Source organism: Oryzias melastigma, linkage group LG18 (assembly GCF_002922805.2).
Source record: "Oryzias melastigma strain HK-1 linkage group LG18, ASM292280v2, whole genome shotgun sequence".
Lineage (NCBI taxonomy): Eukaryota > Metazoa > Chordata > Actinopteri > Beloniformes > Adrianichthyidae > Oryzias > Oryzias melastigma.
This window is the reverse complement of record NC_050529.1, coordinates 4,654,005-4,679,156: the sequence shown is the minus strand read 5'-3', so window position 1 is coordinate 4,679,156 and position 25,152 is coordinate 4,654,005. Positions and strand designations below refer to the sequence as shown.

Sequence of the window (25,152 nt, the reverse complement as noted above, 5' to 3'; positions counted from 1 at the left end):
GCCTTTTTGCAACCCAGTGGTACTTCCTATATGGAACACGGAAGGAGGGGGGCTTGCTTTGTCCAGTTATTTTATATACAGTCTATGATCTAAAACAGTGGAAGTCTGAGAAATCAGCCTGCTGTTGCAGCAGCCCGCCAGCAGTGGGCGTCATGGTAAAGTGTATCATTAACTTTAAGGTTAGAACTGGTTCACAGTTTAGGTCTCTGTTATTTTGCGTAAACATTTTAAAAGTCTTTTATTTCGTATCTGATCTAAAACAAGGACATAAGTTAAGATGTAAAAATCAACATCGTTTCTGCCTGACTCATAACTTCATTAACACTGAAGAGAAAGTGTGTCCATAAAAGTTATGATCAGGTTTGGTGTGTGGGAAGACACTTTTTATCTTTCTACTGCATTCGACCCATCCTGGAACACGCCGCGAGCCTCTCGTGGTTTCCACCAGGAGCATTGGGCAGTTCCAGGTAAAGCTGCCTGTATTTTTTTGGTGTTGCCTGCAACAGCTCCAGTGTTAAAGGGTGAAGGACACCTCACCTGATAATAGCAGAGCTGGTTGATTTGATATGTCTTGTGGTATAAGCACTAAAGGATCTTAGGATACTGTTTTTCAGAGAAACATATTAGCCATGGTGGCAGCCATTTGTGAAGATGGTGGCTGTGCACTCAATTGTTTAAAAAAAATGTATGTCCAGTCTCAACAATATCCCCAAAATGTACAAAATGTAGTCTTCAAGTTTGAGAAAGAGGGTATCCTGAGGTGCAGCAATGCCAAATTTGATGCTTTTACCACGAAACACCCTTATTTTAATAACCGGCTCCATGATTATTGACGCCAGAGAGAACTTTTGTCTTGGAACCGGCAACCCTACGTTCAAAATCAGCTTCTCTTTCCTGTGGATTCACACTCCAACTAAAGTTAACAGAATGGTTGATAATAAAAGTCGTTCCTGCAGGCACTGAAGATCCACCTATAGGACGTAGACGAAGACGACGAGCGAATGACCCAACGGGAGCTGGAACTCTTCTGGCGGTAGTCGCTCTGGCAGCTCTGATACTGTATGGAGTCTATCTCATACTCAGATCTCGATTCTAGAGCATCCATCATCAGAAACATGTAAGTGTGTTTACTAAAAGTTTTGAAAAATATTTTTCCTTTTTCAAAATTCAAAGGAATCTGAAATCATCAAATGTTTGCTGTGTTTGCAACCAAGATTAAGAATGAAAACAAGATATTCCTGCTTAATCCCAGCTCAGTGACCGTTATAGAACTTTGCCTTAGTAAAATGAACGTTAGGAGCTCATAAAGATACAACTCTAAAAACATTTCCTGCTTTTTAACTGAGTCCACTTTTGTAGAAACGATGAGCAGCAGAAATTAGAAATTTGGTGGATGGGATTATACAAATCTGATCATCTAACAAAATGTTTCTTCATATATCCAAAGACCCCAGTTGTTTTCAATATTGTTATTCCCTAGTTTTTAAATTTTTCATTTTCGATTTGATTTGAAATTTACAAATCTTTACGTATATTATGGTCAAGCAGAATAAGATTCTACTGAAACACTTTAACCTGTCAAACACATTAATGTTTCTTTTTGTTTTTCTCTTTTCAGGACATTGCTGACATTTACTCTGTACCTGCACACTGCGGGATTCTGGGAAAATCGTCCGTCCATCAGTTGGTTCATAATTTAAAAAAATAGACATATAAGCCAAAAGCAGGCGTAAAAAGTTAAAATGATTGTCATAATCTAAAAAAAAAAAAGAAAAATATCCCAATGTTTTATAGCTAAACTTCTGCTATTTAAATGGTCATATATCACAATGTACTGTAATATTTTTATCATTCAATTTTGAATGAATCTTTTTGAACTACAGCAGGTTAGAACTTGCAGCTCCAGGCACAAAGAGCTAATATTTGAATCCATATTGGAGTGTACTCTACCACATGTTGGTCCTTTCTTCTATTTGAAGATTTTTTCAACAATATTTTAACAAATTAAAGCTATTTTTGCAATAGTTTTTAAAATAGGTCATGTTTACATTTTCAGCCTTAGTCCCAACTCCCCTTGAAGGGTGGATATGGGCTGTCTGCAGGTGAAAAAGGGTTACAAATATTTGACAAAACGCTAACCACACGTTCCATTTTCATGAGGTGGTCATACGAGCCTCAAACGAACTGACATTCTTGTGCTCTCTACAACCCTCCACTGACCCAGACTACCCAAAAACAAGCACAACAAGCAAGTTACTTGACAGGAAACCCATTCACTAAAAAACACAAATCTGAGATATTAAAAGCATTAAAAGTAATCTTTTATAATTATTTTTTAAATAATTGGAATTGGTCAAGCAATCAAAACAAATTAAAATGTAAGAAGACAAACAAAAGACATATATACCACTATGTAGATTATGTTTATGAATAGTTGCTTTAAAGGAAGGAGGAAGAAGTGACTTCATACAATCTAATCCCTCTTATATTTTACTTTTTTTTGGAAAGTAACCACAATCTGGTTCTATTTAAAGATATCTATACTTTACCAATATAGGTGAAGATCATATATCAAGTATTATTAAATTCCAATGACCAAGATGAAATACTTATTGACATAATACAATATACCATTGGAAAAATCATTATAACTGTTTAAGGGGGGTTAGTAATTGTTATCAGAAAAGATTACTTGCACTGATTCAAAATTAATAATAATAATTATTATTATTATTGTTTTTATTATGTTGTATACTTTTTTCTGTCAAAATCTGTGTCATTATCTTGATTGAACAAAGTACTAATAAATAATGCATTCCGGCTGTGGCCCAAGAAGACCATCTCATTCCGTCAATGTTGTAAAAACTTTAATGAACTGTTTTTTTTTTTTTTTCTTATCAAACCAAAAATGTTTTTCTGTGAATTTGTGTGTAATAATTCATACATTTTATTTTTGCTCCATTTTTATTCAAATAAACTACCAGTTTTATGATAACAATTTTTTTTAGATTAAATTGAGGTCTGCAATCTAAATAATGTTGGCAAAATAAAAGAATTTGTGAAATAAAATTGATTCCTTTTTTCTTATTTAGCCCCACGAAGATGTCAAAGTGTAGTTTTTGTCATTTGTTTTATGCTTAAGCTGGTCTTGGTATCCATCGTCTCCCTGTGGTTCCTGACCGTCACTACATTTTGTTTTGTCCAGCTTTGATTAGAGCTTTACAGCCTCAAAACCTACACAAATGCAGCTGAAGCAGTCAGCAGTTTCACAGTCAAGCCAGAAACCCGGATCAGCAGAAGCAGGAAGCCATTTCAAAATAAAAGCATTCGACTAGGCATTAAAAAAGAGAAGTTCTTTCATTCTTTATTTAGGAAAATAAAAAGTACAGGAAAAGCTTACATCATGAGTTGAATGTGATTTATAAGTGTATGCTTAATTATATATATAAAAAGTTTGTTTTTCTATTCCAGGGAGTTTATTTTGGTAGACTCATCCGGAAGTGCACCATTTTCACCTTAGCGAAAGAGAGTAGCAAGTTTTTCACGTAGCAGACAGTCAAAATCAAGCGGGAAATGGATGAAAATGGACGGGCAAGTTTGATTCATTAACATCAAGTTTGACTGTGTGTATTTGTATCTACAATTTCCACATCATTTACATAAATGTACAGTTGTACTTCAGGAATAGCTAAACCAATCTTCAAGGTTCCGTCAGAAAACATTTTCTTAATCTTGAGTTGAATACTATGAAAACGAGAGGGAGGAGATGGTGGAGGTGGGGGAGGTGGAGAGGATGGAGAACGGTGTGACGGTGGAGGAGGTCTGAGACGGCGAGAGGAGCTGGTCACGCCACGCTGGCTCGTCCAGGTTTATTTCAACGAAAGGGTCACTGGAGCAAATGGCTAGGGGAGATAAATAAAAACAGGAAAAGAGGTTAATGAAATTAACCAAATATGAAACAAAGTTTTAGCAATAACCTAGCTTAACCCTTTAATGTTGGACTCACGTTCAAGTGGCCAATTTCAGTTTAAAGTAAATGTCGATGCCCCTTAAAGCTGCATTTTGGGTTCAAAATTGCGTGTTTCTCCATAATATTTTTAGTCCATTCTTGAGGTTATGTACAAACTCGGCATTCACACACTGAAAGTGTGTGTGAATTTGGAGCGAACTTGGTGCGAAATGTCTAAAATTTTTCTCCAGGCTTTTTCTTTCACAGCTCTATCTCCACATATGAAAGACTTATAAAATCATTATTTTCCTCTCGTTGATTACATTTTATCAAATGGTTGGCACTATTTCAAAACGGTGTTATGAAAAGGGTGCTACTCACACTACCAAATCAGAGTTCCTGATTGGTCAAAGTTCAATTGCTTTAACTTTAGATGCGCATTCAATGGCTGTATGCTTCGTACACAGAGCCCGAAAATTGTCTTAAAATTTAGCATAGTAACTTATGACTGCAATAGTTTTGAATATAGAAGCCTGAATTGCGGGTTTACCTTAACTTTGCATAAGAAGTAGTCACTTGAATGTGTGTTGCTTGGCTCTGTGTGTGTAAATGTAGTTTTGTTGTAGTTTGAGGAGCGCATGTTAATTTGCACCAGTATTATTACACTCACATGAAGGCCTATTTGTTACTATGGTTCCTGAGATTGTTTGCACTTTATTGTTCCCACATTTATAGGGGAAGTTAAGTTCTAAAAATCGCCTAGGCTAAATCTGCAAAGTGATCAGCCTAATTTTTCACAATAATTCTAGATGTTTTAAAGCTGCAAACCCTCTTACATTTTACACACTTTTCTCAGAAAGATACATATTTTCACACTTTTGTCTCTTGTTTAAATTCAAAATTAATAGAAAAATAAGTTCAGTTTTATTGATTTTGTCTGTAGATGTCTTATTGGTTGTTTCTTTCTGCCTGAGGTTGTTCTGTTTAATGATAGTTTGGATTTGGATGTTTAGATCAGTGCACCTTGAGTTTTTTGGGGGGGATTCTGTCCTTCAAGCGGGTTTCATTGAGGGTGGAAATAACAACGCCTCTTCTACTTGTCAACCAGGGAGTGAGACGAACTTTTCTACATCTCATTTCGTCTCACATATCTCACACTCACAGTATTTGTTGAAAATAACTTCTCTGAAACTCTGTCAAAAGCCTTTCATATTGTAGCTACTTAAGATACCTCATTCAAAAACTGAAAATATGATTTAAAGACAATGGCCATGTTTGAGCTTCAGCTGATAGAACTTGGTATAAACCTTTATTAGCTTGATTAACACGCCAACACAATAATAAAAACAAACAAAACCGAACTTTTCTAAATGACCAGCAACCTTTAAATCATGATTTGATTTTGAAGGCCCATTCAGATGAAGGGAATCTTACATGGATTGTTGTTGTTTTCGTTCTCCTGTTCTCCAGCTGCTTCCAGGAGCAGGTTTTCTTGGACAGGAGGACTGGCTTTCTTTTCGTCTTGGTTGTCAGCCAAAGTCTGACTAGTCTCACTGGTGGATGTGCTCCCCACACTTTTATCATCAGCTTGTTCCCGAGGAGCTGAAAGGAAGAAATGGAACAAACTTTAGAGCTTTTTTTTACTAGTCCTTCATAGTTTTTGACAGAAGTTAAATGTTTTGGGTGGTCTACACCAGGGGTGCCTTTCATAAATAAAAATGATCGATGGATATCAGTTTGTTGAATAATAGTCAAACAAGGTCAGATTATACTTTCTTTCTGTTCTGAAATATGTCAATATGAAATATAAAGTTTTAAAATGAATACTAAAGTTGATTACTGTATTTACTGGAGGTGAACATGAAGCATGATTCTGTCCAGCTGCAGAACATTTATATTACTATAATTAGCAAACAAAAAATTAAAAACATTTAATTTTACATGCAACAAAACATCATGCTTCTTGTTTCATGTTTATTGGTTTAGTTTGCCATTTGTAAAGTTAGCATAATAATACAATATTACAATACAATATTTATAAATGTTTAAGGCTGTACAACCTTTTACTACAACCTTTATCGACTTTTTTCAGACAGAAATTAACATTTTTTCTCCTGTTTAAACTCTCAAAGTTCAAACCTTCATAAAAAATAATAAAATAACATCATCTGCTCACAATTGAACATGTATGTAGATTTGGAAAATTCTGTTCTGTACAGGAAATAGAGATTGACAATAGTCGACAATCAATTGGTATGCAGAATACTATGCAGGGTGTTTAAAAACATAAAAGCATGCAAAATGTTACTAAAAGATCAGCAAAAAGACATGACCACAAAAGGTGAACCACGGAAAGTAAAAGACCAATAAAATATCAAGGTTAAGTATTCAGATTAGTAGACCAACACCTATTTATTGCTATACCGCCCTTAATGCTTTACAACCGAGCAGAAATGCTGTTTCTTTACCAAATCATTGGTGAAAATTGAGATCTTTTGGTAGTGGAACGTGTTATGAACAGATTTATTTTGGATGGCTTTGATAAAATCTACTGGATCACATTGGAAAAAAAGCAAACTACCCAATCTTCCTCAGATTTGTTTATTCTAGAACACCAGAACTACCACTAGCTTAATCTAAATCTAAAGATCTTCTTTACATGTCAGTGTCCGAAATAGTGCTTTCAGATCCAGAGAAAAAGAGCAAAGTATCATTTGATGATGCAAATGTCTAGATCAGCATCCCCCAATCTTAGCTGCACAGTTTTATGGCATCCCAGCTAAACGTGCAACACTTATTTCTTTCAATCACGTTTGAAGGAATCCCACAGATGAGTGGAAACACAACTTACAAAAAATACAATGAAGTTTGGACGATCCAAACTTTCTTCACATTTATCTCAACACAGCTGTAGTTGTCAACTAACCGCTTGTCATGAATAAACTTGTAATTGACCAAACTACTTGCAGCAGTTCTCTACCGTAATGGGCAACTCCAGGCCTTGAGGGCCAGTGTGTCTGCATGATTTCCAGAAATATCCATATTCATGACTGACTACCTGGTTCAGGTGTGTCCGTCCAATTAGAACATGTCAGAACAGGGTATATCAGGAAACATGGAATTGCCTATCCCTGACGGTGATGGCTCTCCAGAAGACCTCTTTTAAACAAGAACTTTTAGCATTATTGGTTCCTGGGATGCATAGTGATACCAAATTAAAACTTTTTGAATCAAGATGCATGTTGATACCCACACTTCGTTTGCATTAACATGGTTATGATCAAAGAACAAAACAAGTAATTTTTCGGTTAGAAATTACCATTTTCTCCACCAGAATCATTCTCCTCAGACATTGGACTTGTACCATTGGCTACTGGAAGGGAAGAAGTGTCATCGGTGATCAAATCTGTAAGGTCTTTAAGGTCTGGTCGCTCTGAAATAACAAAAACCCCAAAAAGACTTACTACAGGCGGGTCTTGTACTGCATTCACACTGAATGGTGTTTGCACATCAAATTTAAGTTGGGCAATTTGCTGCTCGTCACATGTCCAAAAATGTGTTCCTAAACTTGACGCCCCAGATATGTGGGATGAGCCACCGTCCAAAATTCTTAACCTAATCACTACGTTGAACCATTGACTGTGTATCTCATTAATCAATGCATGAAAGACACGAGTGATTTTTAGAGCTCTACTAAAACATGGATAATCATATCTCCATGTTTGGGTTCATGAGATCATTCAGACTCTCCCAGTACGGTGAGATTCTGGACGCCCCCGACGAGCAAATCACGTTCAGTGTGAATGCAGCTTTACAGTGAAGGCAATTTATGTTTACAAGCATTTTAATAGACAGAGAACTTACCAAAGTCGTCAAGGTAGACCTGTTCAAAGGTCCCAGTAGGCTCATTTCTGTTGTTCATTGGAGTTGGACGATGCAGATCAAATGAGTATGACTGAAAAGCAATATTAGACACGGAAATATTAAAGAAAACTTTAAATAAAATAAAAATGTCTGTATCAGTTGCTTACCCTGGATGTTTTTCTGATAAAATAGAGGATAAGACTCAAAACGACTATAATCAAGATGATAAAAGCCAGAATCACGTATGCTGAGAAGAGATGGAAAGAGAACGTTGAAAACAGTTCTTACAGATTTTGGGGCAGTAAATGATTCTTAACCAACCATATAAGGACATTGATTTTACTAATTCTTTATTTAGTTAATATTGCAAAAAGTAAGGCTTTCTAGATCCATGAACCCCGAATTGCCTTTGGTGGGAGGTTGCCACCAGTGTATGAATGTGTGTGTGAATGGGTCTGTGACTGTGAAGGAGGGTAGAAAGCGCTATACAAGTATATGCTATTATCATATGCACATTTGGAACTTTTCTGAAATAAATGTCCACCAAAATTCAGCACAGAGCGTTCTTACAGCCCTATGTGAATGATTTTAGATTGTTTTGAAGAATTTAAAATGTGCATGAAAGTTTAAAAATGTAGCAAGGTTATTTTTAATATTTAAGTACTTCAACAAACATGAAATTAGGTAAAGGAAATACCTAAAACCTTACCCCAGGTTGGTTTGTCCTTTTCGCCCTTGTCTAAAAGCAAAAGCATTTTTTAGAAGATGGATCAATTTTAATCAAACACAACCTTTAGTTCTATTCACACCTGTTACTTTCAATTTGAATTCAACTCAAGACAAACTCCTAATGATGTTTTCAGTAACACAGCAGGCGATACCATCAAACCATCCCTGCATGGAAGCTTATATTTATCAAGGTATTTTAGTTTGCTGATCCAGTTTGGAAATATTCTAACTCTACTCTGTACGCAAAAATAATCTCATAACTGTACAATTTTCTTTGAACACGGAAAAGAAAACCAAAGCGCTACCCTGAGGTCGACTGGTCGCTTTCGATGAAAACGGTTCGTCCATTTCTGAAAACAAACACATTAAAGTCCATTAACTTGATCGACCCCCAAGATCCAGCTAATCGGAGCTAAGACAGTAAATTCCGTAAAAGATTATTCAGAATGTTTCCCTGAAGGGACGGAAGGTTCAATCATCAACTTGTGTCATAAGTGGCATGGGCACATTCTATGAGATTCACTTCAAAATGTTCTATCAAACATGGATAAAAAAGAAATCCACAAATGCTTCGCAAACCAGGAGAAAGAAAAGCACGAAAACTCACTGCTGCTGGTTGGGCTGGTCACTTCGGAGGCTGGAACCACGGTTGTTTCTACAATCAAACACAATTTTAGACAATCAGTCAATCCAGTCACACCCATTTTTACATTATTTTTCCTTTCTATCTAATGTTATTGTGCTCTTCTTGGACACTGTTTTCCTTCGCCAATAGAAATACATTACATCAGGGTTTCAAACTCAATTGACCTTGGTCTGGCTGAGCCTGGGCTGTATGGGGCTCCATTTGTGCCAAAAATGTTTTTGCGTCCACTATCTATATATTTGGTGCATTGTCTATGTCTACTGAACGAGTTTATTGAACATTTGTTCATGTCTATGTACTACTAAGCAATATCTTCTGTGTGGCCTGTGAAACGAGCTAACGATGCTAGCAACTGTTGCTAAGGACTTTTCCAATGACCACATCCAATGACAATAACACATGCAAAGTTTTAATCATAAAGCAAGGGTTTCAGGCTTCAAGCCTAGTTAATACCACGCCCCCAAGAGTTATGTACCCCACTGTGATTGGTTGGTTTGTCAGCTCTGCATGCACCACTGTAAGAGTGGCTTTGATACAAAACTCATGGGCCGCACCAATATTAAACTTTCTTAACATCGCAAAATATCATCTTGGGGCCTTGAGTTTGTGTGACTCCTGCATTTACATTGTCCCTTAACAGTGTGTTTGTGTGTATGTAGTAGACTTGACCAGCTAGTGAAGCGGGAAAAAGCTCCCTTTGACCCTACTCGGGATGATGGTTGACTATCTTAGATAGGAATATGTCGATAGATGTAGACTGACATGAAAGAAAGAAGAAGCAATCTTACCCCAGGTTGAACTGTTACTCTCCATGGAAGTTGCATTGGTTAGTCCTACGAAAAAAGCAACAATGTAGACAGATCTATCAATTTGGTCCAAACAATCCTAAATTCTGTTCACATTATACATTTAATGCTTAAAAACTTTGAAAACAAAGCAAAAACCAGACTTGGGGCTTTTTTTCTAAAAGTACAGAAGCCTAAACTAACAAACCATCATTGCTGCAAATGCCCTCATCTAAGAAATGACGTTTCTTCATGATTTGTTGCTTTTTAAAAATAGGCCTTCCTTGAATTATGTTGAGAGAATTTTACAAATCACATGTACATACAAATTTAGAAACAAAGCATTTGTATCTTAAAGACAACCTTACCCAACAAGGAGCTGTTCACTTCGGAAAAAGGTACATCAGTTGTTCCTAAAAAATCAAAAGCATTTTTTTATAACGTTTTATCATTGTAATTACTTTCAAATTGAGTTATATTGTCTCTTCAGTAGTCTCAGACTGCAGGGTTCAGAAACCCTGCTCTATGTACTGAGGAAGACCTGGATCTGGTGTGGTTTGACAACATGAAACTACAATGGAAGTTTCGTAGGAAATCATGTGGGATACTGGCCCTCGAGGCCTGGTGCTTGACACATGTGCAACAGACAGTAATCACATTGTAAAATGACAAAATCCAAATTGGAGTTCTAGCCAATCCTGATATATTCTCTGAAACCATCAAACCAACCTTACATGGACACACACGTCTATAAATATTATTCGTTTAGTAGTTCCTGTTTGGATTGTTAACGGAGGCTTTGTCCTTTCTCTGTGTAACATCTTCTCCATGTGCATGTGTGGGTTTTCTCCCCCAAGTGTGGGTTTGTAATCCTCTATAGAGAATTAAAAACCCACACTGGGGGTCTTGTGATGTACTAGTGATCTGTCCAGACAGAACTCTACCTCCACCAGCTACGATGGATGGATGGATGGATCTACGGATCTATGGATGGATGGATGGATATATCTATAGATGGATGGATATATGGATGGATGGATGTATAACACCTTACTCTAGAAGTAATTCCTAAATGTAAAAATTCACAGACAAAGAACAGTAAATTCTAAACAATGAAAGTACAAAACACTTACTCCAAGTTGAGTTGATGTCTATAGAAGGAGGTTCTCCAGTTGTAACTGAAATCCACAAAAGGTTTAAAAAATGTCAATTATTTTAAATACGTCCCCTATTTTGCATAGATTAATACATTAAAATTATGTGTTAGCTAAATTGTTGTCCCATTTGGGAAAACCACTAGCACATACTGTATGCAGAGGCTTATAAAGCTTTCTACACATTCTAATAGTTTTGGTACTGTTAGATGTAAGTTTTCCAGATTCACTGAGAAATACATTATAGCTCAACGTTGAACCTGTGACTTTCTCCACAGTGTCTTCTTCATTTGTCTTTTCTACTTTAGCTCCAATTAAATGCAGTATTTTTTTATTCTACGCATCACATATTATTCAAATCTATGCCACATTAACTTTGCAGAGAGCTTGCAGGGCAATGTTATGTGTAATTGTGAAACTGAGCGACCACAACGGTCGAAGTATTTTTTTTTTAAGTTCAAGACTTGTTTGAAAGCAAAACTATCTGAAGCCAAGTCAGTTCACTAGGTAAACACGAGGTGTACAGCAAGTTCTCGTTCACCTGTGGATAGACCTCATGTTTGATTATCCACTGCTTCTTAAGGACATTTTGACGCAAGGGGATCTGGGGTTTAAAACTTCCAATCATAAGTTTTCACCTATCTTAAGGAAAATATAATTACTTGTGGATTAGAAAATATACATTAAAAATGGAAGATAGAATAGAAAATTCAATGCAACAGTGGCCAGTCTGTCCTTCATCCACGTACCTTGTTCCATTGCAAGAGTGGTGTTCGAAGGTAACGGTTGGGTTTGTCCTTGATCAACCCAAGACATGAGCAGAACTGAGGAGGAAACATAAGTTATTTACAGAATAAAATACAGTAAAGGAAGAAATTGTTTAAGATCAAATTGAATGTATCTTCAGAATATAAGTGTGAATGAGCCAATTAACAAGCTCTTAACCTGGATACTCCTAACTAGGGGTGTAACGATTAATCAATTAAATATTTCTACAATCCCATCAGATCAATCTGTCTGAGGGAAGTTGTTAATCGAATCGAACTACAGCATTAAAAATGAGATAAATCGATTATATTGGTATTGGAAAACACAATTTGGGCTGAGTCGTCGGAGGCTTATTTTACTGAGGTATAAAAACGACAAAGTTCCATCACAGAGGACAACACAAGTATGATGGAGCAAAAAATATTCAACTATCATTACAGTCCAATGTGTGGAAACAATGAATTTTGCAAAAACATGACCATGTGTTTCTATCTGGATGAACACTATTCTAACATATAGTTATAAAGTTAGATAAGCTAATTCTTCTTTAATAGTCCTGGTAAATCGCCTGTCCGTCCTGGAAGAGGATCCCTCCTTTATGTGGGCATCACTGAGGTTTCCTCTTTTATTTCTAGAATCAGGTTTTTAGGAGTTTTTCCTTACCAAGAAGGAGGGTTAGGGCAGGGATAACTCGTTGAGTCCGTTTATTTTAGTTTAGCAATCATCTATTGTTTATAGTTTAAAACCGACTTTCTGCTTCTTTACAATTACTGGTATGAATCGGATGGTTCAAAATGAGCCAATATCAACCATAAATAGCATCATCAACCACAGATTATGATATAAATCGTTGTTCAAATTGATCGTTACACCTCTACTTTTGACCCTTTAATACCGGAGCTAATGTTGGTAATAGCATAATACACTAACTCTTCAACTGTCAATGCAATTACATAATACGTCATCTTTGCATCACAACCAGCTGGTTTACTCTGATTGCGTAAACACTTTAGGACTGTAAATTATTGCATATTAGTACAAAGCTGCTTTTTCCTCCTCAGAATTTATTGGAATTACATTAATTGCATAAACGATTGAAAAGTTACTGTAATTCAATGAACATCAACACTGAAGTTAAAGCACCAGAACACAAAACATGCAAGCAATTAGTCAAATTATAAAGAGAATGATTGTAATAACTATTTTTATGCGCTATAAAAAGCTGTACAGTATAAATATTGACAGAGTGAGCAGCAGCTTTTATTTTACAACTGTAGGCTATACGTGTTCAGTTCTGCAGTCCAAATTTGTTAAGATTTAAAGATAAAACTGGAAAGAAAAAGGAGTTATACGATTGAAGTCAAAATGTTAGCAAATGCTTCTTTGTTCTAGTAGTTCATGTTTTGCCACAGCTGCTCTTAAGAAAGTTAACATTCATTAAACCTTTTAGAACCTCTGAAAGTATTCTTCTGGCTTGCTCAAACACTTTCAGTAAGAATTTGTGGAACATATTCAGTATTTTCTTAGTTTACCAAAGAAAAACGTCAAAAATCTGAAAGACATTAACAGGTTTGCACAATGAAGGCGGAAAACGGAAAAATCTAGTTTATTGTGGCGTTGCTACGCGCCATATTACTTCCTGTGCAAATTTTTACAAGGAAACCTAAAATCAATTCCGCTCAATGACTCAAATATTCAATCCAATTTCACCAAGAAAAAGAAAAAGCCAAACAGAGGTTGGAGTTGGATGTAAGAAAGTTCTACTCCAAACTGGACTGTTAAAAAGTTTTTGAATCAGATGTGAGGGTGAGATCTCATCTCAAATTAATCTATTTTTGTTTGTTTGTTTGTTTGTAGTCCTACTATTAGAAAGTCATAGTTCCTCTTTAAGTGATGTGTCAAAGCCAAAGGAGTATAAAAGAGAAGTTGGTTGACGGTTGAGTTGAACTCACCAAGGAAGCAGAGGCGATGCAGCTGCTCCATTGCACCGATGAAGTGACTGCCCTTGTTTTCCTTCACTTTCTGTCAGATTTACAGTTTAAAGTTTGCTGCATAATCATCAGCAATAATTAAAGGTCTTACTTTTTATCTTTTTGTAAGAAAAAGGCTTATATCTCTGCTGCTTCTTTAGCGCCTTATCTGTCCTTTTTGATCTAGTAAAATGAAAAAAAGTGAGACTTGCTTCTGGCTTCCTGTCTCTCTCAGTACCCCCACCCCCCTCGCATCTCTCAGTCTTCGACTTTACCTAAAACGCTTTAACTGCTTATGCAGAGGCACAAAAAAGTATTTGTCAGTCACAGGTTATGCAGATTGTTCTATTAAAATAAGATGATAGAGGTCTGTGGGAGGCACAGTGTAAAAAATAGAATCCAGGAAATCACATTTCTGTTTGTATAATGGTGCAGAAAATGAGTTGGTCAGTATAAAAGTTCACTTTAAGTTGACAATGACAGAATTTGAGAGTTTCCTGTGAGTCTTCTTATCCTCACTGATAGATTGATCAAAACCTCCTCGTACATGGTTCCAGTCACCTTTTCTTTAATACATATCAATTATCACTGTGCTTTATCATTTTTTAATCAACACCCAGCAGCCAATCAGAATCGAGTATTCACTTGGATCATGGCATAACATCAGGGGTGTCAAACTCAATCGTACAAGGGGCCAAAATCCAAAACACACCTTAGGTCGCTGGGTGAACAGGATAAACATTTATTAGACACTCTAAAACTAAACTTTAAAACATTAAAATCTTAATTTTTTTAACATAAGTAGATTTATAGTATTACCTGCAATGCTGTAAGCTAAATTTGGCCACTGAAGGTGCTAGTACTGATAGCTGAAGATGCTGAAATTGATAGATGAAATCACTGAAGCTGATAACTAGCTAAAATGTTAGCTAAATGCCAAATTAGTCTAAAAACACACACAAAAAACTTAGCGGTTACCCAAAACACCTAGCATGTAGCTGGAAAAATAGCTAAGCTTCAAAATAGCCTAAAATCAGCAAAAAGCCTAAATTAGCCAAAACAGCTAGCATGTAGCTGAAAAATTAGCTAAACTCCAAAATGGAAAATATACATAAATAAATAGCACGGAAAAAGTCTTTATTAGTCAAAACAGCTAGCATGTAGCTGACATATTAGCTAAATTCCAAAATAGCCTTAAAAAATCTTTGTAAATGCCATAATAGTCCACAAAGCTATCAGAATACAATTTTTTAAAACCTTAAAACTGTAATTTTTTAACATAATTATGAATAATAAAAAGACAGTAAAATTATTTCAGAATAAATTAACTTAAACCTTAAAAAACTTTCAATACTTTACTCTCAATAAAAATATATTTTGTCAAAAGTATACAAGTTAGAAATGAGTGCAAGATAACATCTTGCCTTTAATAACAATAAAATAAAATTATCTGGAGGGCCAGATAGAATTACCCACAGGGGCGGATCCGGCCCCTGGGCCTTGACTTTGACACTTGTGTGTAACATTAATTAATGAACAAAGCGTCAGACGGTTCCTTCTGCAAGGGTTCAAGAGGAGGAAAATTTAAATTTGTAAAGTTTTATTTAAGTCATATTTTATTTTAGTAAAACTCTGATATAAGAATTAAAATAGTTCATAGCCTGGACTCCTAGAATACTTGCAGAGCGCTCATGTTCTACAAACATCTGCTTGATGTGTCATTCTGTACCAGTGCAAGCTCTGTTCAAGCTTTCCCCTCTCCATTCATTTATCGTTAACCTTCATCTCTCAATTTCCCTCTCTGCCAACATTCAACATGGGCAACATTCGTCTTTCCGACCCGTCAAGTTCTCAGTATCAGTCAGTTTTCAGGAACTGAGTCATCGACCGCAACACTGCCTTTTTTCTGACACAGGATGTCTATGAGCTCAGTGACAAAGAAACAGGGGGCTTTTCAAAGGTGCAATGTCAAACTAAAGCACATGGACACTGCAGCAATGTCTCTGTCAAAAACCTTTTTTAATAACTTGTTTTTATTGCATTTGTATTAATCCCTCACCTCACATCAGCAAAGAAATCATTTTTGTTTTCTTTTTTAGGGATATTTATACAGATATTTAATCAGCTGTGGCTCTGAGGTGTCGAGTAAAAGTTGCCCCTTTTGCAAGAATTAGCATAAACCCTTCGTCACACTTGCCCTCTGTGAGGTCGTAAAGTTAACCCATGAACACTCAGACCCATTTTTCCTAAAAGATAAAATTATGTGTAAAATACCACAAACCAAGTTGACCACAAAAAAACATTTCAGACTTTTTTCTGTTACACTGACGGGTTCCTATGAGTTAAAATGTTCATACACTTTTTTTATGGGCGTGCTGCAGGCGACAGGTCATAGCAAACACATAAGTTTAAGTTAGGGTGAAGTAGATGAAACACAAGCATGTCGTGTGGATTCTTGACTTTTTCAACCCCTCCAAAATCCCCTACCAGGAGTCCGTTAGTGCTGTTCATGTGATGAGTCCGCACTCCTTGCCTGTAGCCTTACTGTTAGAAATGAGGAAGTTAGGCGATTAGAGTGTAATTTGTGTGGGGGGTTCTACGAGCACTTACGTATCATCTGCATGCAAATTGCATTTATGGGTAGTCTGTAAGGGAACCAGTAGACGGCTATTCAACAGATTCTCACTCACAATTCATCACATATTGACGTTTGGTTAAGGACCCCTCCGAGGCAAAAATTGACATTTTAGTACCTGGTATTAGGTTAGGGTACTGGTACTAGGTTAAGGTAGCGGTGCACTCCAAATCCCGGTACTGGACCGGTCCGGTACAGCGTCTGATAACCCTAACCTGGCAGCGGTACCCCAACCTGGTATCGGATGGGATACAGAACCCCAACCGGTACCCCATAACCATAACTGATCTTAACTTATAACTGATAACCCTAACCCGGCACCGGTACCCTAACCTGGTGTCATTACCCTAACCTGGTATCGGACGCCGAACTGGACGCCAAACAGTATCAGACGCAGTACCGGGCGCAAATTGGTACCACGTTAGGGTACCGGTACTGGGTTAGGGTAGCAGTGAACTCCGGATCCTGGTACTGGGCCGGTCCGGCACAGCATCTGATAACCCTAACCCAGTACCGGTACCCCAACCTGGTATCAAATGCGGTAGAGAACCCTAACTGATACCCCATAACCCTGACTGACCCTAACCCTAACTGATAACCGATAACCCTAATTCAGCACTGGTACCCTAACTGGTACCGTTACCCTAACAAGATATCAGACGCATTACCAGGGGAGAACCGGTACCAGGTTAGGGTAGCGGTGCACTCCGGATCCCTGTACTGGACCGATCCGGTACCATGTCTGATAACCCTAACCCGGCAACGGTACCCTAACCTGGTATCGGACCCGGTTCCCACCCCAACCTGAACCAGATGTGGTAGCGGTACACCCAAACATCAAAAAGTGAGGCAGAGTGGTCCTTAACCAAACATCTATATGTGACGACTCTGTATAAAATGTAGTGGACAGGACACGTACAAAAGTATCACCCATACGTCATAGGTTTGCGCAACTTAGGTTATTTTTATGAATCCTTAACGATATACCTACCACATGCACAACAATGGTACGTTCCATTTTCAGGATGTCTCCTGAGTTAGCCGTATGAGCCTCAAATGAACTGCAAGACGCACCTGTGTTCCCTTATATAAATCCCTTCCACTATCTTTGGGGTCCAGATGACTCCAACCACATATTGGGGTCCAGATGACCCCACTTTTAATGTAAACAAGCTAAAGAGAGCGCAAGGGTTACAATGCAGCTGCTTCTCTCTACGACCCTCCATGAGTCCGGACAACCCAAAAACCTGCAGCACCTGTACATACAAGACATTATGTCAAGGAGGAGTTAGCTTAAATGTATTACCATATCCTTAGAAAAAAGGCCTTCCGGTACATTTAAATACAAAATGTGACTTCTGCTTGTGGTGAAATGTTTCTTTGGGAGATTAAAAAAAAATGATAGAAAAGCGGAATTATAACTCTGTGAATGATGATCATCTTCCTCTTCAGAGGTTTTTGGTCAGTTTTAGTTCCTTCCTGAAACAAAGCTTTGCTTTCATGCCTTCCAGAAGACAAGAAAACCTCAAGTCTCCACCACTAAAAACAACATTGCATCGGAGTTGTCACTACAAGTAAAATAACTACAACAAAATGCATTTTTTCACAATGTGAAGTGACGGATTCATGCAAAAAAAAAAAAAGTTAGTAAAATATGTTCATAGTCATTATGTTTAACACAACTGTCTTTTTAAATAATTTGAAACATCCACAAAAGAAAGTGTGTGTCTACAAATGAACTTGACTGTAATTCTGTAGAACCAATATATTTTAAAACTTGTTCAATAGTTTGCATTTCAGCTACCTTAACTAATGCTAAAGATTATGAAAATGCACCAAAGTAGAGATTCTCTTGCAAAGACAGTCAAGCAAGATGTTGGAATGAAGTGCTGCAGGTTTGCAGAAAGGAGCGACGGCATCATAAAGCGAGCGAGCATCTCAAGAGGAACGTGGCTGCTGACAAGATCGCGGCTGACAGAAGCACAAATTTTATAACTCAACCCAGAAGTTTTCAGAATTGTAAAATAAAACAATATGGAAAACATGGAAATATGGAAACATATTGCAAAAAATCATCTCAACTCGTCACATTTTGACACACGGTTAGGGACCCTTCGCGTCATAAATTGACATTTTGGATGTCCACAACTCGTCCTTTTTTGACGTCCAATTAAATCAAGGCTCCACAACCTCCTGTCCAGAAACCGGTACCGGTCCAGTAATGGGACTTGGACTCCACTACTATCCTAACCTGCTGAGGAGAATTTCCAGATGTCAAACCCAAGTGTCTGACCAGGTGCATTTTCTTAATCTAATGGATAAACCCAAGCCTGATGAATGACAAACTTCTAAAATGTTTCAACTAAGAGTTTAAAGCAGGGGTCACCAACACGGTGCCCGCGGGCACCAGGTAGCCCCCAAGGACCACATATGTCGCCCGCAGGTCTCTTCTAAAAATAGCACAACTCACTTGTGAACTGCGTCTAAAATTAAATTTTATTCTGTTGCTATTTTTTTAAATCACACTTGCTTTAACAAAGATTTCAAAAATAAAAGATCTTCATTCCATCTCATGAACCAGCTCCATCCCTTTATTTCCCCCAAACCCCAGCTGCGTTTCTATTAACTCTGAAATTGCACAAATTGGATTTTTGCTAATAAATTCTCTTAATGGAAACACCACAATTTAAAAAAAAACTCAAATTTTTCGAAACAAAGTTTTTGCGCTCAGAGAAGGTGGTTTTTGGGGTGAATCAAAATAGACAATTTACAAAACTGCAGTTTAAACACTTTTTAAATTAAATGCGCTTCTTGGTATGAACTGTCTGTCCTGAGTGCTGCACAGCGGGCGCCACGAGAGATCCCACAGCGTTGCAGCTCTTTATAAATTGCGTGTCATATGGAATCGTACAGCTCCTAATAAAATCGCCAACCAAGATTTCATATTCATTTTATCTGCAGCTGCACTTATCCAGTTTGCAGCCTGAATAAGATGCAGAAGTCTCCGTTGAGGATGAGCGCTAGTGCCGTGAAAAACTTTAAAGGATTCTGTCGTGCTTTCAAACAGAAAAAGGGTCCAGCTATGTACTTGTTAGAATGGTTATTTTTTAAATATAGCTGAACAGGCTTCTCATGTGCAGCTGAGAATATCAATGATCTAGCTGCGCTGCACGCACGCAGGGCGCACCCCACGCCGCTGTGATGTCACCCCAATGCTTCACATTTAGTGAATCAAAAAAAAAATATGTCTCCGTGTTTTTAATGACTTATTGCGTGGGTTGATTTGTGTTTTATTGCATTATTATGATTCAATGGAAACAGTGTCATTGCAAAACTATGTTTTTTTCAAAATTCCAAGAATTTTGGTAAAGCTTTGCGGAAATGTGTAATGGAAACACAGAACCCAGGGCTGCCGAGCGTTTCTGCATGGTGCGTTCACTGAGCTCCGGATGTCGGCGGAAAAATGAAGCGGTTTATCAGAGAAAACGTCGAACACCAGCACCGATCCATATATAATCAATGGATTAAATTGTGTTGACATTTTCTTTCGGAAAAGCTGCTTTGTTTTGCTGCAGATTGTACAAAAAATGGCAAACGTTTGTAGCAGACTAAGATGGGCCGAGCGGATGTTGGAGTTCGCTAATGTACAGAGCTCAGTGAACGCACCATGCGCAGATCCTTGTCGGCCCTGGCTTCTGTCAATCAACCTGTTTGGAGGTTTTAGAAAAGGGTGCATGAGACATAATTAAGGCGTTTGAGGAGCATAGATCCACTAATAACATTTAAAAAAAAAAGTCTAAAAAATTCTTTTGGAGTGTTCTGCTGTTTTTGTTGACCACAAAATAAAGAGACTTGAAACAGGCAAAGTCTATCGGACAGTCTGTACCGCATACGGTTTAGTACTGGTTCCAGATGCAGTACCAGACGCTGACCCGACTACGGTTAGAATACAGGGTTAGGGTACTGGTACCGGCTGCGTCCGGAGGTTTTAAAAATATTATTTTAGTGTGTTTAATAAATGTTTATCCTGTTCTGCCCGCGATCTAAAGTGTGTTTTGGATTTGGCCCCCAGTGCGATTGATTTTGACACTCCTGGGGCCCGTTCCAAGAAGCAGGTTCAACAAATTTAGAGTTCAAACCTGAACTTAGAGTCACTGGACTCTAAATTCCCAAACTCAAGGTTTTCGGTTCCAGAACAGCTGAAAATGTTTGATTCAATCACCTTGAAGTTGTCAGAACCAGAACCAGGTGTGAGCGTCGCGACCATTAAAAGCCCCGATCAATGGAGCAAAGACAGCATGATTCACCATGGCAACGAGAGCAAACACCTGAGTTTCGTACTTCCGGCGGCGAAAATTGATAAGTTCCGTCAAGCAAATGCGACTATAGGAGAACATTTTCATCAAGAAAAGCAACACAGCTGCAGCGGTAGAACAGAAAGAGAAAATATCTGCAGTTATTTGATTCATTTAAAAAAAATCAACAATTAATGTCAGGAAGGTTATTTTGTTGAGTAAGGAATGGTTTTTGATCTGTTACTAATTAACCAGTAATCTCCGTAATCGCATGAATGACCAGTTTTGGTCACCCCCCACCCCCACCTACTCACACGGATATCACTGCACGCTAAAAAGAAACTGTAGCTGCATGTGTTAAAAAAGTATTTATTTAATTTTAATTCTCAAGACTTAAAAAAATATTTGCCGAATACATTTTTTAAGCGTAAAAACACTTTCCGTAGTCGGGTATCGAACTCGCAAACTCCGCAACGGGAAGCAGCGTTGCTGCCCACCGAGCTAATGTTTGACGTAAGTACTGGATGGTAGATGAGTTCAGATGCTTTCTCGGTGTTTGACATTCCATCATTTATATTGTTAAGGGTTTAAAATAAGGAAAAGAAAACTGTATTTTTTAATAGCGAGTCCCTGGAAAAACTCACTATTTATAATATCGCTGAAATAAAAATGAATTGGGAAACTGCAGTCAGTCGACTCGTGTCCTCCAAATCCTCTACCGATGTAAATAACATTTCCTCTGGATTAATCAGCCTCCTCTCTACATGATCCTCTATGAATGAACATGTCATTTTGGTTTCTGCGTGGTGGAAACGTGACGTCTCTAATGTGAATGTTCTCTAAATGTTAATGAGGAACTCATATTTGATCATTTTTCACTTTAAAAAGGGGCGGAGACCACAGAGAACTCTAAGTTCCTGAAGAAAACCTGCTACCGACCAGGTTTCGTTCACGGACTCAGTTACCATAGTGATTGATTCTGAGTTCAGCTTAACCTGCTTCTTGGAACGGGCTTGGTTTCGCCCACTTTCACGGGTTTGAGTTATCTCTCTTTCTGAAACCGAAAACTCAGAGTTTTGCTGAATTTGGAGTTCACGAACTCAGAGTTCCAACAAAACCTGCTTCTTGGAACGGGCCCCTGCTCTAGTCATTAGTAAGGTGCAAGTCCTGGCTCCTTACGTGTATGTAGGATGTCCACACAAACAAAAAACACTTGTGACTTTTATGAAAACTGGTGATACAAGATATTTTTTGCCTTTGACAATACTAAACAATAACACTTCCAAGAAAGCTTCTGAAACCGAAAAAACAGCTCCTATCATCTCTAGAGGTAGTTTTTCATCCATTATAGAATCGTGGGTTTAGTTTGTCTCTTGAAACCACTGTAGTTTAAGATTCTCTTTCTGAGCAATACTAAAAACTGAGTTGTTTTTTTCATGTTGTTCTCTGGTATGAGCTTCTCCTTTTTACTAGACTAAATGTAGCGCATAAAAATCACACTATTAGACATTTTGATCCCTTTTTTATTTACAGCTTTGAATACAAATGTGCTTAAACAAGTTACCAATTGAACAAGACAATGCAGATGCTGAACAATAAATTACATTAAACAAAAATGCAGTTTTATTTTGAATAATAATGCTATGCTAGCAGGTACAAAGCTGCAGAAGCACAGAGCACAAAGAGGTTCGCTAGGGGACCATTTCCATCAGCAGCATTTTTCCCCGGGCCTTCTCCTGGGAAAGCTGTTAAAAAAATAAATCACAAGAAAACCAAAATAAGACTCCAGGAGAATGTAATGCTGTGAAAAGTATGTTTTTGCATGAAGTAATACAAGTACTTGAAAAGAAAGTGGCTTAAGAGTGAGAAAGCTGAAGTACATCTATGCCACTTATTTTCTCTATAAAGGTAGAAGGAGAAAATTCAGAGATGAGAAGTTGTTGGCTTGGTCATGAATGCATCCGGCGGCCATCATACAAATTTGGGTGAGACAGGTCAGCTGGGTCACCAGCCGGCAGCAACTCTGATTGGACGATGCGTAAATGTCTGCGGACGGCGGCCGTCTATATCAAGTGGCCCACACTGCCGATCATTCGCAGATTTTGAGCACTCATTCTAATCTTTTTCATTTACAAATTGACCAATTGTTTCACTCATTTGAGTAAAAGCTCTCAATGAGGAAACGGCTCAAAATCAGCTCCCAAGAAAACAAAGATCCAAGTGCTCCAACCACAGAAGGAGTCTTCATCGACTGATGAGTCGGAGTTTTGCAGCATCAATACCGTCTTCCCACTTGGAGCTACGGTGGCTGGGATCACCGGGTTGCTGTTTGGTCATCGCCGGGCCCCCGGTCCATGTCAACAGCCCTTATTGAGAGAAAACTTTCCGGTCCGGACACAATGCTCCGATTGTATACTGATCTTTTCTTTTCAATTATTAAATACATTTTAAGAGAAACAAAGGAAATGCGATTCAAGGAAACATACCAAATACCACATATGCTCATGATTACCTGTGGATCTTGGGTCTTTAGCAATTCCACTACCACTGTCTGAATTTTCATCGAAGTTTTCCAGTGAGTCTGGTTCTGCATCCAAGTCTTCAAATGGGAAGGGTTCTGTGACATTAAGGGATTCAATATCATCCGGTGTGTGTGGACCAGAGTCCATAGATCCTGGAAGGGCCACGGTAACTGCAAGGTTAACACAATTTAACTGTTAGAGTTGAAACTGGAAAAAAACTGTTGACTAATCTTATAATACAAGATATTCAAGCAAAACCTAAATAACACACAGTCTTTGACATACTGTAAATCCTTCATAGTTACTGTGAATCATTTCATAAATACTTCACAGTGGAGAAGTGTAGCACATCCTCCTCAGAGGTTTTTGGTCGTGTAATTCCGCTGGAATTATAAACTCTGTGAATTTAAACTGATATTCGAGTCTGCTCTTTCTGAGCTCTAACAGCTTCACACTAAACTGTTACGGAAATTAAGAGGCATTAAAGTCACACAGACTCCTGTTAAAGACCCACTAAGATGAACGTTGTGTTTTTCGTTCAATCTGAACTTTTTAAGATGTTCTTGTGGTGTTTTCTGATAATGGAGGACATCTGCCTCCAAACTGTTCGCCTAGATTGCTCAACACTTAAACTGATGGATAATGGGGGGGGGGGGATCTTACTTAATGCATACAGTCCCACCCTCAACTCAGATGTGAGTTTCTAATAGACCGCTGCTGAAACTGTCCTAGAAAACAATACATTTTAATATTTTGACTGTAAAATTTTTGATTGCAGTGGGACTTAAAGGTAAGCCAGAACATCCCTTTGCTACAAATAGATGCTCCACAAACACAGCATCCTCTTTGTGAAAAACCCGATTTTTATGCGTCTCTTCAACTAGTCACAACTTGATTTCAGAGGACGCCAACAAAAATGTTCATCATGGAAACAATTTCCAGTGTCATTCTTTAAATTTATGCCGTTACTGTATAAATGTGCCTCAACCAGTGATGTTCTAAAAGTATGAATGAGGAAATAAAGTGCTGCTTATTTCTAACATTGCTGCTAAATGTCACTTCTCTAGTGCCTATAACCCTTGTGCTATCCTATGTTTATTCACGTTGGGAGCTGTGTTAGCTTAGGGAAACACAACTCTTAGTTTACTTTAGCAGCTTATTTCAGCAGTTAGGTTTGTTCAGAGAATATTGAGATAATAAAGAAGTATGTGGTCACTTATACCAAAGTGTCACCGTGAGGCGACCTAAATGCCAGTTTTTCAGTAAATTCGACAGATAGTAGTGTAATCGGACAGCGGCAGTCGTATTTTTACACTTTTTTTTGCGTTTGGTTTTGTGTGTATTTTAGCATCCTCGGTCTTATTTTTAGCTTTTAAACTGATTTCATTTGGATTAACAAACACTTTGGAAAAATAAGACAAATGAAAACTTAAAAGACATTAAAAACAGTTAAGAACAAGTCAACAAAAAAACTGTTTTGTTTCTTTAAGAACTTGTTCTCTGGCCTGGAGCCGTAAAAGTGAAATCTTTTTATACATTAAGAAATCAACAGAAAGTGTAATGAAGTGAAGGATGACTCACCCAGAGCCCACAGCAGCACACAGACCTTCAGCACCGCCATTGCCACCAGCTTCCCTCTACAAAGTCCAGACGAGAGTCTTGTCTGTGCGAGTGTGATTCAGAGGACTGAATAAATGAGACACAGCCACAGGAACCCGGCAAACCACATGCGCTAACGCATCAGAACCTGCTCTAGATTAGTTCACAGCTCAACTTCGTGTTTGATATTTTGTCACGTCGACACATACAGCTGTTTGAACACAACACGCAACAAC

The 25,152-nt window shown here is 37.9% G+C and overlaps 3 protein-coding genes across 5 annotated transcripts in view; 2 read left to right on the top strand and 1 right to left on the bottom strand.

Annotated features, from left to right (window-relative positions):
• LOC112156007 overlaps positions 1 to 2,835 on the top strand; it is an 8,970-nt gene extending 6,135 nt beyond the window's left edge. For both annotated transcript variants that reach the window (XM_024288115.2, XM_024288116.2), the window contains exons 6-7: positions 957 to 1,117; positions 1,619 to 2,835. In XM_024288115.2, the coding sequence (XP_024143883.1) occupies positions 957 to 1,096 (140 nt within the window). In that variant the 3' untranslated portion in view covers positions 1,097 to 1,117; positions 1,619 to 2,835. The remainder of the gene's footprint in view (positions 1 to 956; positions 1,118 to 1,618) is intronic.
• Positions 1 to 25,152, top strand: part of LOC112138454 (uromodulin) — a 368,601-nt gene that overhangs the window by 90,589 nt on the left and 252,860 nt on the right. The gene's annotated exons all lie outside the window — the stretch shown is intronic.
• On the bottom strand, positions 3,358 to 14,550 carry LOC112156005. 2 transcript variants are annotated; one of them, XM_036216804.1, is made up of 13 exons: positions 13,848 to 14,550; positions 11,877 to 11,951; positions 11,107 to 11,151; positions 10,342 to 10,386; positions 9,977 to 10,021; positions 9,150 to 9,197; positions 8,848 to 8,892; positions 8,511 to 8,552; positions 7,981 to 8,060; positions 7,814 to 7,904; positions 7,269 to 7,382; positions 5,384 to 5,551; positions 3,358 to 3,902 (listed from the first exon to the last, which is right to left on the bottom strand). In XM_036216804.1, the coding sequence occupies exons 1-13, from the start codon at positions 13,876 to 13,878 to the stop codon at positions 3,745 to 3,747; spliced, it is 987 nt and encodes a 328-aa protein (XP_036072697.1). In that variant the 5' UTR covers positions 13,879 to 14,550; the 3' UTR covers positions 3,358 to 3,744. The 2 variants fall into 2 exon arrangements, with proteins under 2 accessions (XP_036072697.1, XP_024143882.1); XM_024288114.2 differs by having other exon boundaries at positions 8,523 to 8,552.

Coding starts and splice junctions, on each gene's coding strand:
- LOC112156005 (XM_036216804.1), bottom strand. CDS start 13,878: ATGGAGCAGCTGCATCGCCTCTGCTTCCTTG. Junction 10,022..10,341: donor AGTGAACAGCTCCTTGTTGG/GTAAGGTTGTCT, acceptor CTTTTTTCGTAG/GACTAACCAATGCAACTTCC. Junction 8,553..8,847: donor AGCGACCAGTCGACCTCAGG/GTAGCGCTTTGG, acceptor TTTTGCTTTTAG/ACAAGGGCGAAAAGGACAAA.